Source organism: Chelonia mydas, chromosome 9, assembly GCF_015237465.2.
Source record: "Chelonia mydas isolate rCheMyd1 chromosome 9, rCheMyd1.pri.v2, whole genome shotgun sequence".
NCBI lineage: Eukaryota > Metazoa > Chordata > Testudines > Cheloniidae > Chelonia > Chelonia mydas.
The window spans coordinates 751,286-768,474 of NC_057855.1; the positions used below are offsets into that span (position 1 = coordinate 751,286).

At 45.9% G+C, this 17,189-nt stretch overlaps 1 protein-coding gene across 3 annotated transcripts in view; it reads right to left on the bottom strand.

The window, feature by feature from the left end:
• BDH1 (3-hydroxybutyrate dehydrogenase 1) overlaps positions 1 to 17,189 on the bottom strand; it is a 42,563-nt gene that overhangs the window by 20,477 nt on the left and 4,897 nt on the right. For 2 of the 3 annotated variants that reach the window (XM_037909612.2, XM_007071350.4), the window contains exons 2-3: positions 9,322 to 9,453; positions 2,639 to 2,711 (exon numbers count right to left, since the gene is read on the bottom strand). In XM_037909612.2, coding sequence (XP_037765540.1) covers positions 2,639 to 2,711; positions 9,322 to 9,407 — 159 coding nt within the window. In that variant the 5' untranslated portion in view covers positions 9,408 to 9,453. Of the gene's footprint in view, positions 1 to 2,638; positions 2,712 to 9,321; positions 9,454 to 15,569; positions 15,688 to 17,189 lie in introns of those variants that run through there. The other variant, XM_043523155.1, reaches the window with a different exon arrangement.

The following is a 17,189-nucleotide window of genomic DNA, read 5'->3' on the forward strand; positions in this document are numbered from 1 at the left end:
ACATATCTATTCAGAGGACACCATCAGAGGGCCTAATCACATCAGCCACACTATCAGAGGCTCGTTCACCTGCACATCTACCAATGTGATATATGCCATCATGTGCCAGCAATGCCCCTCTGCAATGTACATTGGTCAAACCGGACAGTCTGTACGTAAAAGAATAAATGGACACAAATCAGACGTCAAGAATTATAACATTCAAAAACCAGTCGGAGAACACTTCAATCTCTTTGGTCACTCGATTACAGACCTAAAAGTGGCCATTCTTCAACAACAAAACTTCAAAAACAGACTCCAACGAGAGACTGCTGAATTGGAATTAATTTGCAAACTGGATACAATTAACTTAGGCTTGAATAAAGACTGGGAGTGGATGGGTCATTACACAAAGTAAAACTATTTCCCCATGTTTATTATCCCCCCACCCGCCCACTGTTCCTTACACGTTCTTGTCAACTGCTGGAAATGGCCCACCTTGATTATCACTACAAAAGGTTTTTTCCCCCCCCCCCGGCTCTCCTGCTGGTAATAGCTCACCTTAAGTGATCACTCTCGTTACAGTGTGTATGGTAACACCCATTGTTTCATGTTCTCTGTGTATATAAATCTCCCCACTGTATTTTCCACTGAATGCACCCGATGAAGTGAGCTGTAGCTCACAAAAGCTTATGCTCAAATAAATTTGTTAGTCTCTAAGGTGCCACAAGTCCTCCTTTCCTTTAGTTACAATTTCAGCAGATCTCATAAGCTAAGCAGAATCTGACTGGTTTAATATTTGGATGGGAAACCAGTTGGTTAATGTAAGATATTATTTTTGCATAGCTATTTTTCATTATGAAGGTCAAAAAGGGAAAGTTAATATTCACGTCTCCTCCTAAGAACATTGAATGACTGGAGGTCAGTGGTGGAGGATGTTCAAATCCCTGTAAGTAGTGTGTGAAGTGCTCTGACATCCTTTAGGAGCAAAGGAATTGACTCCGCCATTTTGATTAGATATAGGCCCAGGCCACTGTGTCCAGGTTTGATGTGCTGGCCCAATTTGCGCCAGGCATTACACATAGAGAAGGTGCTGCTATTGGTACCATTAGTTAAGAACCATTTACCGTGGCCTCTGTTGAAAACTAGACACTTGGGCACACTGGGGCTGAGCGACAATGACATTAGCTAGTCCGACCGAACTCTCCGCAAGATTCCGTCAGCCACTCGGGGTTGGAGCAGCATCTGTGATTAATGCGGTCAGGAATTATTATAATGTCAGGCCTGTGCCATGTGCAAAGGCAGGAGGGTACAAGCAGCTTTCCCTTCCCTATGCCTGGCCACAAGCATATCGGGGAACACGGCCCTTTCAGTGCTCCAGCAGGTAGGTGCTAGCTGTCGGGAAGGAGATGAGGAGGGATGGGGCCATGCCCCTGATCAGCTAACAGTGCTATTTGTGTACCAAGGGGGGAGCGCACAGTACCTTCACTAAAGTGAGTGTGGGGGAGGGTACTGCTCAGCCAGCACACCCCAGTGATTCCCAGGAGGCATTTGGGCAGGCTGATCTTGCTGTGCTCCTGAGGACTCCAGCAGGTGCATGGCTGCCCACCACGCAGGGCACAGGGCAGGATCTGACCCTTAATTAACTGTAATTTACAGCAATACAAATAATTGTGCCTGGTACTATGGCCATGGAGATTTTCTCTCAGAAAACACGTTTTAAACACTGGCCCGTGGTGAGTGTTTGGGAGGTGCACTATGCACATGGAAAAATGCTACTTGGCATTTACATGGTGCTTTCATCCCAAAGTGCTTCACAGACCACAATGCTCCCAGCCCCTGAAATCCAGACACCAGGGCACCCAGCACAGTAGGAAGGTAGAACTGTGACCAAGGACACTATCTATGGCAGGTCCCAAGACCAGACCGTGTGAGCGACGCACAACCCTTGAAGTGCTGTATCCTCACCACAAGTGCTATTATTCCCAAAAGTCAGTGGGCTCAGTACCAGAGTAACTGGGTCTGTGTTATACAGGTGGTCAGACTAACTGACGTAATGGTGCTGTCTGGCCTTAAAACCAAGGAAAGAATTTCACACATAGGGATGTGAGAGACTAAGTGACTTGCCCAAGGTCACCTAGGAAGCAAGTACCAGAGCAGAGAACTGAACCTAGGTCTTCTGAGTCCCAGGCTAGCACCCTAACCACTGGGCAATGTGTGCGCTGTAAACCCCTGTTCTTCCTCAAAGTGCCACAGAACATATTGTCAGGTTTCAGAGTAGCATAATGTGGAGCTACACCAATTTCCGCCAGCAAAGAATTCTGCACCTAAAATCCACTCACAGGGGGCAGGACTATCGTATATAGTCCTGTATACACTGTATAAACTTCCTTAGAGAGGAGCTTTCAAACTGGTAAGTGAGTTCCTAATGTAGTAGAAAAAACACAGGTCTGGGTGTTCAATTCCCTCATTAACAGCATGTGTTCTTCTTCGTCAATGGACACTACACACTAGGAAAGAATGTGGAATATGCTGGAGAGGTCCAACACTGGCTCTGTAGTGCAGATCAGAGAGGAGAATTTTGTCACAAGGTTTCTATCTTTGTGTTAAAAATCCTAGCTCGTCAGAGACAGCTGTTTTAAAGTGCTGTCACACTCACCTGATCTATTTCACTTGCATAAGAACGTCTGCCACTTGGAGTCAAGAAAGGAAAGCAAAATCCTTGCACAGGCCTGCAAGAGAAACGAGAACAATCAGATACAGACTTTCTCCCAGCCACCGACCTTGAAACCTTGGCAAGAGCCACAAAGAGGTAATTTAGTTTTGCTCCTGTCCATGGCATAGGATGTAATCTGAGAACAGAGGGCTCGGTCTGCAAATCTCCCTATACCTATTTCTTCTCCACTGTGTCAAGCATTTTTTCCCAAAAGACTTATTGCTACTCCCAGTAGCTGAAGCTGCCAGGATACAACTACTGAACCTTATAAAACAGTCACTAATCTAACGCACACGGATACACCCAAACATGAAATGGACAGTACACAGAAAGCAGGTTTGGTGGCAATCATTCCACGGTCCAATAAAACTCACTGTTAGGAGACGGTCTGTGATATTCAGCTGAGGGCTTGGCTACGCTTGCGAGTTACAGCACAATAAAGGAGCCCCGGGTGCACTAGCTCACTACCCATCCACACTGGCAAGGCACGTAGAGCGCTCTGACTCCGCGGCTACAGTGCTGCTGTGTGAGTGGAATAACGTTTGCTGCGCCCCTGCTGGAGCGCCATGGCGCCAGTATGGATGAGGTCTTGCATTACTGCACTCTGATCAGCCTCCAGAAACGTCCCATAATTCCCTTAAGTCAAGTGGCCACTCTTGTCATTGTTTTGGAATCGTTGCAGGAATGCGGATATGCCCTTTGAAAGCTCCATTTCTGAAAACCAGCTGCTTATCTGCTCCGAGACAAAGCAACCATTAGTGTGAAATGCTGTCAGAGAGAGGGGAAAGGAGAGGGGGAGGCGGGGGCGGGGAGGGGGGTCTGCTGCTGTCTGAACTTACAAGACAGCACGCTGACATGCTCTCAGCCCCCCAAAACCTCACTCTCTCTCTCCCCTCACATACACACAAACACACTCCCTGTCACACTCCACCCCACTCCCATTTGAAAAGCAAGTTACAGTCACTTGCATGCTGGGATAGCTGCCCATAATGCACGGCGCCCAATGCCGCTGCAAGTGCCGCCAATGTGGCCACGCCAGTGCGCTTGAAGCTGTCAGTGTGGACAGACTGCAGCACTTTCCCTACTGCGCTCTCCGAAGACTGGTTTAACTCAAAGTGCACTACATCTGCAAATGTCGCCATGCCCTTAAAATCTCCCTTACTCAGTTCTACCTCATTACCCTTAATTACAGCCCCTCCCATCTCCTAAATAACACCTCTCTAGCCCTGGCGTCTGCACCAATCAGACGCTCTTATGGAGTTCTCACATCCCCTCTTAATAATTAACTAAGAGCTTGTGTGGCTTTGAGCCATGCCTGCCATTCAGGTTGCAATCCCCTCTGTACAGTTTATCTCCAGACACACTGCATTTCCAAATGAACTGTGGCATGGAAGAGATGGTGCTTTCCACGGAACGAGCATCCATTAGGAAAGCTGTGTGACTGGCAACAACTCACTCGCTTAGCTCTTCCCTCAGCTTACAAAGATCGTTTAAAGCCAGGGCTCAGTCAGAACATCCATGAGAGCAATCCAAATTCCTTCCCCAAGCAATCATCTCTCCTCTGGGCTGTGTCAGTTTCTTTCTGTTTCCTTCACTCACTGTTATTGCTGCCTCTGGGCTGCATCTTGCTACAGTCTCCTGGCTCTCTCCCCTCAGTTCCCTGCAAATATTTCAGCTTCCCTCTGTGCTTCACTAGCTATCCCCTGGCTGGGTCTCTCAAACACTTTTCCCCAGGGAGCAGCGCTCTCTTTCTCTCGTAAATTGGTTCAGCTACTTGCAGGCAGATTCTCATCAGATGCCAGAGGTCCCCCCTAAACAATGCGTGTGACGCTGCAGCACGTTGTACAAAGATCTACACATACTCAGCTTCTTCTGCTGCATCTAGGGCTGGATGGAGCTGTGACAGGAAAGGGGCTACGAATCAGACAGGTAAGGTGGAATCCTCTCCTAGTTGGACGGAACTGATATTGGCAAGTTTGACCTATCGGGTTACTACAGTTCACCTGCCATTCCACAGGCCAGCTCCTTCTCTACTTCAGCTGCAGTGTCACAAGCCCTGCGTCCTCTTGAAATAGCAGAAGCCAAGCATGAAGAGGGTTAATTGCTGCGGAGGTCAGGCGCAGGTCACAAACTGGCTGTGTCTAAGAATACCGAACTGAGATCCTGGCCTGGGGCTTTCATTTCTCTAGCTAAACATCTTTATGTATTCTAGCAGCTCACAACTTTTTCATAATGTTCATCTTAGTTGCATGAAACATTTTTATTTTTCAAAGTCATCTTTCGTTTGAGATTTACTTAAAACACATTGATTGACTGTTGTCCCTGTGCTGTTTGCAGAGCAGAGCAATCTTTTGCAGATTACTGTGAATTTGGTCTACAATAACTTCTCACTTAAAGTCATCCCGGTTAACATTGTTTCGTTGCTGATCAATTAGGGAACATGCTCGTTTAAAGTTGCGCAATGCTCCCTTATAATGTTGTGGCAGTCACCTGCTTTGTCCACTGCTTGCAGGAAGAGCAGCCCGTTGGAAATAGCAGGTGGGGGCTTGGAGCCAGGGTGGACCAGCAGCCCCCCCCATCAGCTCCCCACCCCCCTAAGTTCCCTCTGTGGCAGCCGCTGGCCAGGCTACCAATTGCCGGCAGTTCAGCTGACCCTCCCCCCACTGCCGTGTGCTGCTCCTGCCCTCTGCCTTGGAGCTGCTCCTGGTTACTGTGCGGGGTGGGGGGAAGAGGAGGGCTAATGTCAGGGTGTCCCCCTCCCCCTGCTCCTGCACCCCGCTTACCCCTTCTCCATATAGAGCAGGGTGGGGACACGACAGGGCTCAGGACAGAGGGAGCTTGCTGGCCGCAGCTGCTCTCTCAACTTGCTGATCTACTTAAAAAGGCAAAGTACTTAAGTGGGGTCAGCATACTTAAAGGGGCAATGTGTGTGTGTCTCTCTCTCTCACACAGGGTAGAGTGTGAGGCTACATTAACAATGTGTTAACCCTTGAGGGCTCAGCCAAATGCTAGTTCATCATTTAGCAGTAAGGCATTCCCTGGGAAATATCCCACCCTCTTACTTCATCACCTCAGCCAAGCTTTACACTCATCATTGTGGTATACAGTATTAAATTGTTTGTTTAAAACTTATACTGTGTGTGTGTGTATATATATTAGTTTTTTTGTCTGGTGAAAAAAATTTCCCTGGAACCTAACCCCCCCCCCATTTACATTAATTCTTAGGGGGAAATTGGATTCGCTTAACATCGTTTTGCTTAAAGTCGCATTTTTCAGGAACATAACTACAGCGTTAAGTGAGGAGTTACTGTATCTTGTTTTGTGGGGTAGCCAAGTGAAATGAAGGTCAGTTGCTGATCAGTACTGATGCCAGCAAAGGAAAGTCCCAGCAAATGTGCATGATGCTCGGCCTCTTAATGTGCTTTTATGGTGTGAAGTAGGTTTAATCAGCCTTATACAACAACTGAATTCTAGCGAGCACATCAGAGACCTTTGACTCTACAGTGAGCTGAGGGTTATGGAATTTAATTTATCCTCTTTAATCTATTAGCTTTGATTAATTTATCTATATGCAAATCTCAGACAGAATTTGTCATGATTTAAGTGTGCAAAATGTTATCCCACTGCATTAAAGCATTGACTATGCAACAGCACTACCATTCATGTCAACGGTGAGACTTCCATTGCAGCTCTGGCTAGCAGTCCGTGTGTGCTTTAGAACATGCAGAGTAGAGAAACAAGGTGTGCATTTAGGAAACAGAAATGTATTGTGAGCAAAGGTGACCGTAGCCCCACTGGGCTCCTCCTGGGTGCAGGTGTCTGCCTGGGTGGGGCTGACTGCAGTATCTGGACCAAAGTTTCATGCTGTTTGTACAAGAAATCTCTACAACGTTGTTCAGTCTTCAGTGTTTAAAACTGTCAGCTCCATGAGCCATCTGAGAAGTCAATAGTAACCAATGCCAAAGCTTCCAATGTTTTTTAAGGTCCAATCCCACAATCTTCACTCAGGCAACCCCCCGCCCCCAAAGTCCAAGGCCCTCTAACATCAGCAGGGGCAGACTCAGCGCCTTTCAGGGCTGGGCTCAAAGTGAGATGGTCTGATAAACAAAGTCAGTGGGAGTTTTGCCTGAGTGAAGAGTCCAAGGCTGGGCCATTATTGACTATTATTGAGGGCCACAAATGCAAAGCCTGCGAGCTGCCATTGGTTTGATGTGGCCCCCACCTCTTCCAGACACACATAGCAAATGGAACAGAACTATTTCCTGGTGTTTCCTACGAACCTGAATGCTTGGTAGGTGGCTTCCTGGGAGCCTGGCTGCCTCTCTCCCCATGTACCACCACCACCACAGAGTCAGGCTGTGGCCCTCCTGGTTTGGCCTGGGAGGGGCTGCTGGCACAGTGTTCTCTGTGAAGCCGCCCCCTCCCGCCCGCATCCCTGGAACTCACCTGGGGCCATCAGAGCCAGAACATAAGAACATAAAAACGGCCAGACTGGGTCAGACCAAAGGTCCATCTTCCGACAGTGGCCAATGCCAGGTGCCCCAGAGGGAATGAACAGAACAGGTAATCATCAAGTCATCCACCCTGTTGCCCATTCACAGCTTCTGGCAAACAGAGACTAGGGACACCATCCCTGTCCATCCTGGTTAATAGCCATTGATGGACCTATCCTCCATGAACTTATCTAGTTCTTTTTTGAACCCTGTTATAGTCTTGGCCTTCACAACATCCTCTGGCAAGGAGTTCCACAGGTTGACTGTGCGTTGTGTTAAAAAATACTTCTTTTTATTTGTTTTAAATCTGCTGCCTTTTAATTTCATTTGGTGACCCCTAGTTCCTGTGTTATGAGAAGGAGTAAATAACACTTCCTTATTTACTTTCTCCACACCAGTCATGATTTTATAGATCTCTATCATATCTCCCCTTAGTTGTCTCTTTTCCAAGCTGGAAAGTCCCAGTCTTCTTAATCTCTCCTCATACGGCAGCCGTTCCATACCCCTAATCATTTTTGTTGACCTTTTTTGAATCTCTTCCAATATATTTTTTTGAGATGGGGTGACCATATCTGCATGCAGTATTCAAGGTGTGGGCGAACCATGGATTTGTATAGAGGAAATATGGTATTTTCTGTCTTATTATCATCGCTTTCTTAATGATTCCCAACATGCTGTTCAGTTTTTTGACTGCCGCTGCACACTGAGTGGATGTTTTCAGAGAACTATTCACAATGACTCCAAGATCTCTTTCTTGAGTGGTAACAGCCAATTTAGACCCCATCATTTTATATCTATAACCAGGATTAATTAACTTTCCAGGTATGCTATAAAGTACTTCTTTTTTCATGAAGAAGAGCTCGGAATCTCGTTTCTCTCACCAACAGAAGCTGGTCCAATAAAATATATTCTCTCCCCGAACTGGTCTCTCATTTATCTTGGACATTCAGGGCTTGATCCAAGCCCATTGAAGTCAGTGGCAAGACTCTCACTGACTTCAGCCAGCTTTGGATCTGGCCCTGGTGTGGGAGGTGGATTTAGGAACAGCAGATATAGTCAGCTGTGGGCACATTAGAGTTAATATTACTGTGACAATATTACTGTGACAATAGGTCAATATCGTGCATTATGAATTTGGAGGAGGACTTGGTTGTGTGTCAGTCCTCATGCTCTGATTCTATTGTTATAAAGTACGATTTAATTGTTGTAAAAGTGCCAAGAGAAAAGGATGGAGATTTCAGTGTAAATCTAAAAAATTACATAAAAGAAAACATGTGAGTTCTAACAACAGTTCTTGTTATTTAACTTGAGTTGGAAAGACGATCCTTCATAACATTTAGGGCCTGATCCTGCAAACATTTGCTACTAAACATTGTCCCATTGACCTTAAAGGACTACTCACGGTAGCGAGTGCTATGCTTGGTCAGAAATGTTAGCTAGAATTGGCCCTGAAAGTGAACAAATGCAGCCATTTTTTACACTATAATTTAAAATGAAATTCTGCCAGGCTATAAACATCTGACTTCATTATCCAACACCTGTCTTTATTTATAAATCAGGAACATATTTAGACAGCATTTGTGGGATACAGGAGTTTAGACTCCAACCTAATTTTACAATTTGATTCCTCCATTCAAATTCCTGAATTTCAGACCAAACCCTGCAGTCTTAGCTCAAGCACAGCTCTCACTGCAAGTCGAATTCTGGACTCATTTATTCCAGAACAAGTCCGGCAAAGTGAGGGGAGTTACTCTGAATTTAGACCAGTCAAACTCAGATCAGACTCTGGGTCCGACTCAGGGTGTTTTGTCTGAGCCAGGATTATAGATCTAAATGGTTAATCTTCTGCTTGCATTTAGAGAGAAGCAACTTCATTACTTTGCCCAGGTCATCTTCATAAACAACTCCCTCCCTCCCTTCCAAATTTCTCTGTTGTTTTATTTGGTTCAGTACCTGTTTAATAGAGTCACAGAAATACATTGCAGCTGACGAACTGGGACTAACTCTTACAGACGCAACTGGTCCCTACTCATGCAAAAAACTAATCCCATTGAAATGAAGGAGCCACGTTGGAGCCTTGATGTGTGTGTCACGCTAGCCCTCACACTCTCCCATGCCCCCCAGGTTCCTTACCTGAGACCATTTCCAATGTCCCTGAAATTCAGAGTTTTCATAGATAAAAGTGACAGAGGCCGGGATATCCTGGTAGCCAGCATCATTGCAATCCACAAACTGTACCAACAGCAAGCTCTTTCTCCTTTAGCTCTGAAACACAAGAAAGCACCTCTCCTTTATTTGCTCTGTACTTTTATAGTCATGCTGACTCCTAGTATTTTAACAATAAAATAAAGTCCAAAGTAGGCTCATCTTTTCCCCCCTCCACCCCACACAGAGAGATAAATAGCTCAAGCAACATCTACCAGTTTAAATTACTTTTTTTTTTTTTTTTTTTTTTTTTAAAGTGAAGGGGTTTAAGCAAACAGAAAAGCAATGGGTCATTTTATAAAAAAATCTCCATTTTCATTGATTTATTGCTTCCTAATCTCTGCATTTTCTTAAACATTTAGAAAAAAATTAAATTAATTCCTCAAGTAACATAGTTTTAAGTCAGCTGTCTGAAATACTTTACCGTTTTAATGTAAATCCAGTGTACTCAGCAAAGTTAAATCCTATATTTTCAAAACATTCCCTGGGCTTTAATGCCAGTGGTAGCCAGTTGGCTAAAAAATGTGTGCAGCTCTTTGAAATGTAATGCCCCAAATGGCTGGCAATACAGATCCAAGCCCAGGAAGTCACTGAAAAGGGTATTCTAAAAACGAAAACTGCACAAAAGCAGGAGATAAGAACAAGGGGCCTTTCCAAGAGTGAATCAATTTTGTATAAAACAAAATCTGATCTCAATTTTCTCCTAAAACCTGAATCAAACCTTTTTTCATTTAAGCTGGAAAATACTGGTCCAGTTTTAATGTGTGTGTAGATAGATAGATAGATATTTTATTTTACGCTGTTATTGCACTTCTGGGGTCTGTCTGGAAACGGAGGTTGGCCAGAAATGAGAACATTCCATGAAAGGTGCTGTTGTGAGGGCCTTTACAGTTTGGTCAGAAGAGAGAAATACTGGAAATCTTGCAAGAAAGCCTGTTCTCATGAAAGTTTGTGCTAGACAGCTTTACAAACTCAGGTTTGCCGGGTTCCCATAAGCATCTGAACTTCGGGGTTCTCATACAGATCAAAGGTTCCTTCATTGCTCAGGTCTGTTCTGCCACCGATGCTCAGGTGAGAAGATTACTGCATGAAACTGACGGGCAATACATTGAGAAGAAAGGAGAGGAACGCCTTCTGTGGTCAGACAGTGGAGATACAGTGGCATGGGGGTGAGCAGAACTACTAATGCTGTCTAGATTTTTTTAAAAAATCCAAGAACATTTTATGACCATTCATAAACTCTACATCTATGGAAGCAGAGATAATGATAACGAGGGTAATAAACCCTCAGGCTTCAGGGTATGAGCGTTTTGTGTAGAAGAATTTTAACTCTATGTACATCATTGCACAACTGCCAAACTGCAGAGCAGACGGATTTCAGCCCAGGTCACATGGAGCCTGGCTGCATGTCATGGGAAGGTTGCAAAGGAAGGGAAGATGATTGGGGTTTTCTCCCCTGATTTGTACTCGCTACTTCCAATGCTGGCCATCCCGCCCCTTTCCATGGGTGGGAGAGCAGCTTTCTGCCCATACTCTGAACTCCCCCCTTGGTGTCATCTGTCTGCCCCACACAGCCAGAGCCAGGAACAGTTGTTACATTAAACAGAGCGCTCTCTGGAATGACAGCTACCTCCCCTCTCTCCTCATGTGTCTCAGGGAGAGCCAGCTGTGTTCCTGATGGAAGTAACACAGGAGGGAAGAAGGTTATGGTGCATTCCCATGTGACTTGGAGGACTGGAGAAGGGGGCTGGTGTCTCCCAGTCGATTTCCTCTTCCTTTGCTTCTCTTCCCGCTCTGTTGTGCCTGCTCTTCCTCCCATCCTCACCCCTATTGTATAGGCACACTCAACTCCCCATTGTACCTGTTCTGCCCCGCCCCCATCCTCTGTTCTATCTGCCTTCCCACCACTAAATCTACTCTGCTCCTTCGCTTTAATCTGCTGTTCCCCTCTCCTCACCCTTGGTTGCCCTTCCCATCTCCCCCAACCCCCACTCTGCTCTCCTCCAGGCCTGCTCACGCCCACAGGCTCCCTGCACTAGGGACTGCCATGTGAAACGTACAGTACTAGCTTGCTGCCCCTCATATTGTCAATGGAGAGTGACCGGTCCAGTAAAACCTGCTTTGGAGCACAGCATGCAGGAGACACAACAGTCTGTGGGTCTGAGTAGCAGGCCAGAGCCTGGCCAGGAAATGAGGGCTCAATCCTGTGCGGTGCTGAGCACTCCAGACAGATTAGCTGGGCAGTAGATACTAGAGCAGATGGGCCATTGGTCCCATGTGATATTGAAAATCCCATGTGCCTGCTCGAGATTTTTGTGCCTAAGTCCCCCTGCAGTTAATTTCTGCTAGTTGTAAACCCGTTGTATTGATGGGAGAATAGCTTAGAGCTGTGTCCAGGAGCAGCAAAGGGGTTCTCATTGAATGGGAGCTGCAGTGAGCCCAGAGAAATTGCAGGGTGATGCCCTAGCCCGGCAAGGGTGACTTTGCACCATGCATTGTGCTGTCAGGGCTTGGTCACATCAGCCTCGTGATACAAACACGCCAGGCTGGTTCAGACTGGGTTGCCAAAGTCACAGCTGCAAAGGCCCAAGCCCCGCCTCCCCAAGGCAGGCTTCGATGCTGCTGTATCTGCTCCGAAGCCAGGTACTGTGGAGGGGGCAGGTCGGGGGCGGGCTCCCAATGTTCTTTGCTTACCTTGTTATTTACACTTTTACAAACACTGCAAAGCTGCTGGCTGCCGCACAGGGCTCCCTGACTGACCCGCCCCCCGACCTGTCCTAGTCACAGCTCCCGTGCGCGACCCCTCCAGCCCCTGGGGTGCCCGCTGTATGGGCAGGAGAATGTCTCTCCTCCAGTCTCTGCTGGGCACAGCCAGCCTGAGGCCCTCAGTGGGAAGAGGTGACACCTGGGTGCCTCAGGGAGTGGGGCGGGCTGAGGAGAAACAGGGTGATTAGCTTCTCCCCCCTCCTCTTCACTCCCCCCCTACAGTCTCTGTCCCCTCATTACTTCCCTCCTTCAGGGCCTGTACACCCTGCCCCCATGCCCCTCTGGAGCCCTGTCCCCAAGTTACATCCCCCGGAGCCATGTCCCCCATTACACCTCCCTTCCTGGGCCCCCCTACCCCCTTTATGTTCCCCCTCCCGGGGTGCTCCCCGGTCTCCACTTTTGTCTCTCCCTGCACGCTGGATGAACTGCGCTCCCAGGAACCCAGGTCTCCCCTGCCCCTGGGGCTTGGAGAGCTGCACACACGCAATCAGGAGCCCCACAGGAAAGGGCGGATGGGTTGAGCCCACATCTGGGAGCCCTAGCCATTCTAGCCAGTGAGTCCCTGGGGAACCATGGGTCTGCAGGGAGCACATCACAGCCCCTCCCCCAGCTATAATCTGATCTCTCTCCACAAACCCACACCCTTGTTCTGAAATGACTGCTCCCCGTAAGGGAGTTACTCCTTTGTCTCAGAGGCCTGCACTGGTAGTGTCCAATGCCAGCCGATGCCCCTGGCAGGGTGGGGGGGCCGTCATTACACCAGCATGCTGAATTTAGGGTCTTGCTAACGAGGAGCTTTCCAGAGAGGCTTGGTTGTTCTTGAACCAGGCCTATGTTAAAGCAATGGCAGGCTGTATTTATTCTGTCTCCCTCCTTTGCTCGCTGTCACACGGAGGAGGAAGGGCGATGGGGGTGGGGCGGGGGGGAGATGACTGCTTTCTCTTTCTGCTTTCCCTCTTCCAAGGCTGCTGGGAGCGAAAAGCAGGGATCCCAGCAGCTCCATTTCCTCAGTGCCTCTCCCCAGGATGGACGGGTTTAAATCCAAGTAATTTTAAATCACTGATTTCAATAATGATTTAAATCAAGAAGCACGAAATCCTTCATTGAAGTAACTGATTTTAATCTTGTTTTGCATTTGTATGTTTTAGTTCTGTTCCTAAACATTCTCATTGGTTGGTAATCATTAAAATGTGTAAAAAGAACAGGAGTATTTGTGGCACCTTATAGACTAACAAATTTATTTGAGCATAATGTGACAGAGTCAGGCCAGATGGCTACAGGAGAGTGAAAGAAGGCAGATATATTAGCCCCAGGTTAGGTAGGTCCCTTTTCCCTGGGTAAGGTAACAGGGAAGGTTCCAGAACAATCAGGAACCTTCTGGAGACAATTAAGACTGACAGGCTGATTAGAACATCTGCAGCCAATCAAGAAGCTGCTAGAATCAATTAAGGCAGGCTAATCAGGGCATCTGGGTTTAAAAAGGAGCTCACTTCAGTTTGTGGCGTGTGTGTGAGGAGCTGAGAGTGAGAAGGCATACTGTTGGAGGACTGAGGAGTACAAGCATTATCAGACACCAGGAGGAAGGTCCTATGGTGAGGATAAAGAATGTGTTGGGAGGAAGCCATGGGGAAGTAGACCAGGGCCCACAGCTGTTCCAGGAGGCACTCTAGACAGCTGCATTCCACAGGGCCCTGAGCTGGAACCTGGAGTAGAGGGCGGGCCTGGATTCCCCCCAAACCTCCCAACTCCTGGTCAGACACAGGAGGAGTTGACCTGGATTGTGGGTTCATGAAAATGGCCAAACTGAGGGCTGCCGTGAAGCTGCAAGGCGAGCAAATCCGCCAATAAGCGCAAGACCCACCAAGACAGAGGAGGAACTTTGTCACAATATATACACAGAGAACATGAAACAATGGGTGTTATCATACACACTATAACGAGAGTGATCAGGTAAGCTGAGCTATTACCAGCAGGAGAGAAAAAAACAAAAAACCTTTTGTAGTGATAATCAAGATGGGCCATTTCCAGCAGTTGACAAGAACGTGTGAGGAACAGTAGGGGGGAAAAATAAACATGAGGAAATAGTTTTACTTAGTGTAATGACCCATCCACTCCCAGTCTTTATTCAAGACTAATTTAATCGTGTCCAGTTTGCAAACTAATTCCAATGCAGCAGTCTCTTTCTTTCCCCCTACTGTTCCTCACACGTTCTTGTCAACTGCTGGAAATGGCCCATCTTGATTATCACTACAAAAGGTTGTTTTTTTCTCTCCTGCTGGTAATAGCTCACTTTACCTGATCACTCTCATTATAGCGTGGATGATACCCATTGTTTTATGTTCTGTGTGTGTGTGTATATATATACATACACATATATATATACACACATATATATATATAATCTTCCTACTGTATTTTCCATTGCATAATCGGATGAAGTGGGTTTTAGCCCATGAAAGCTTACGCTCTAATAAATTTGTTAGTCTCTAAGGTACCACAAGTACTCCTGTTCTTTTTGCGGATACAGACTAACACGGCTGCTACTCTGAAACCTGTCATTAAAATGTGTGGATTTCCAAATAAATAGAGCCTTTACACAACATTTTGTACTTCCTTTTGCTAGCCAAGAGGATGAATTACATCTGTACACAGAGAGCTAAGCAATTATATATCTTGATATACTTTTTCAGATTCTTAATTTTTTACTTTTTTATTATGTTAGAAATTGGTGAATGACACATTTCTGATTTCCTAGATGGTAATTGTTTACTTGGGATTTGTGTCAAGCTGCCCTGGAAACTGAAATTCAATTAAAAGTGTAGAAAGACAGCATTTTTATTTTTATTAGTTAAAAAATTATCTTAAATGTCCTTCAATACACGAGAAAAAAAATGTTTTGCATTTAAAATTAACTGATTTATTAAACAAAGGAAATAGTCACGGTAGCTAGAGAACTGACTGTTTCTTGACACCACGGGCCACACTGTCAATGGTATTTAGATGCCTAAAGATGCACACCGGTACCTACTGGGATTTTCAAAAGCACATAACCAAGTTCAGTGCCTAACTCCCATTGGAATCAATGGGAGTGGAAGTCAAAGGGGGTTAGGCACCTAATCACAGGTGCTTCTGAAAATCCACTAGGTGCTTGTCGAAAAGAAAAGGAGTATTTGTGGCACCTTAGAGACTAACCAATTTATTTGAGCATAAGCTTTCGTGAGCAAGCTTATGCTCAAATAAATTGGTTAGTCTCTAAGGTGCCACAAGTACTCCTTTTCTTTTTGCGAATACAGACTAACACGGCTGTTACTCGGAAACCTGTCTAGGTGCTTGTCTGTATCCTTAGGTGCCCAAATCCCTATGATGATCTGGCCCCATGTGCTTCAAGGTTTTTAGAGCTAGTCTCTCACCTGTCTTTATTCAATGATGAGATGAGGAAAACAAGATTTTCTGTTTTTTTCAATTCCCCATCACTTTCTCAACGTTCAATGAATTAGTCCAAATGAAGAAACTATTCCCTCTGCACCTGACAGCTAAATTAAAACCAAAAGTAATTCAGGTAAATCCATTTCTGCACAAGAGAAACTGAAAGTACTTATATTTGGAAAAATGTAAATACCAGTACTCACACCCCTGAAAAGACTGAATATAATATAGGAACTTAATGCAGTGAGGACGTTGTGACATATTGAAAAGGCTTGAGTAGACCTCAAAAGTTAAAGATGTTTCCCCCTCATTCTGTATATAAGTAAAAACGCAGCACCCTTTTATCTCATTCAGATTTAAAGAAGGCTTATTGATGTAGCATATTTTAGTCCCTGCCCTAAAAACTTAAAGACAGGGACGGGATTAAACACACCAGATAAACCCGTATCAATGGAAGGGCTCCTCTGCTCTATTAGGATCACTGTGTATTTAGTTACAGAAACATACATCAATGTAGCTGAGATTCTGCTATCTCTAGATATAGGTACATATTTACCAGTTGTTGTTTTTAAGTCCCTAACTACATAGAGAGATCCAGGATTACTCTGAAGAAGCCTTTGCAGCCATGAAAATGTGGATGGAATATGCATTCTCTGCCTAATTAACATCTTACTGTTTGTTTATATAAAGGGTTAGATTCTCAGCTGAGACCAAGTTTCTGTGTCAGGAGGCTGGTGGCAGCTTTCCGGATGCATACCACCAAGCCCTGGTGTAAATCAGAGCTGCTGAGAAACACCTGTAATTTATGCCACAGGTCTTTGAGTGATGGGATGCCAGTGAAGAGCTGAACCCACAGAGCTCCATTCTGCTACTCCCTGCCTGCCCAGGCACAACCTGACACACCTTTCCCCTAAACCAGGCACGGGGAGATTGTGGTGACAGCCACCTCCTGGGCCAGCAGAGCTAGGCCATCAAAGAGCTCCCCTGTGTGGGGGGTTCTCCATGTGCCAGTTTATGTCAACTTTGTTCTGCTCAAGTAGCACAAAATGGACTTAGCAAACCAGAGTCCAGCACTAAGAATATTTACACCGGTTGCACCTTAGCGTAGATGTGCAGCAGTGGTGCAAAGCCCCAGTGTAGATTCAGAGATGTTCAGGCCAGACGGGACCATTATGATCATCTTGTCTGACTTCCTCCATTACACAGGCCAGCAGACCTCACTCTGTAACTTCTGCAGCAAGCCCATAACTTCTGGCTGAACATGTCTAATAGAAACACAGCCAGTCTTGATTTAAAGACTTCAGGTGATGGAGAATCCACCACAGCCCTAGGTACGTTGTTCCAGTAGTCAATTACCTCAGTATAAAAAATGTGCACTTTATTTCCAGTCTGAAATAAAGTTCTAGCTGCAGTTTCCAATCATTGGATCTCGTTAGGCCTTTTTCTTCTAGATGAAAGAGCCCTCTGCCATCAGAAATCTCTTCCCAGGTAGGTAGGTGTAGACTGTGATCAAGTCCCCTCTTAACCAACTCTTGGATAAACTAAATAGATTGAGCTTCTTATGTCTCTCATATCAGGTAGGTTTTCTAGAACTGGAATCATTT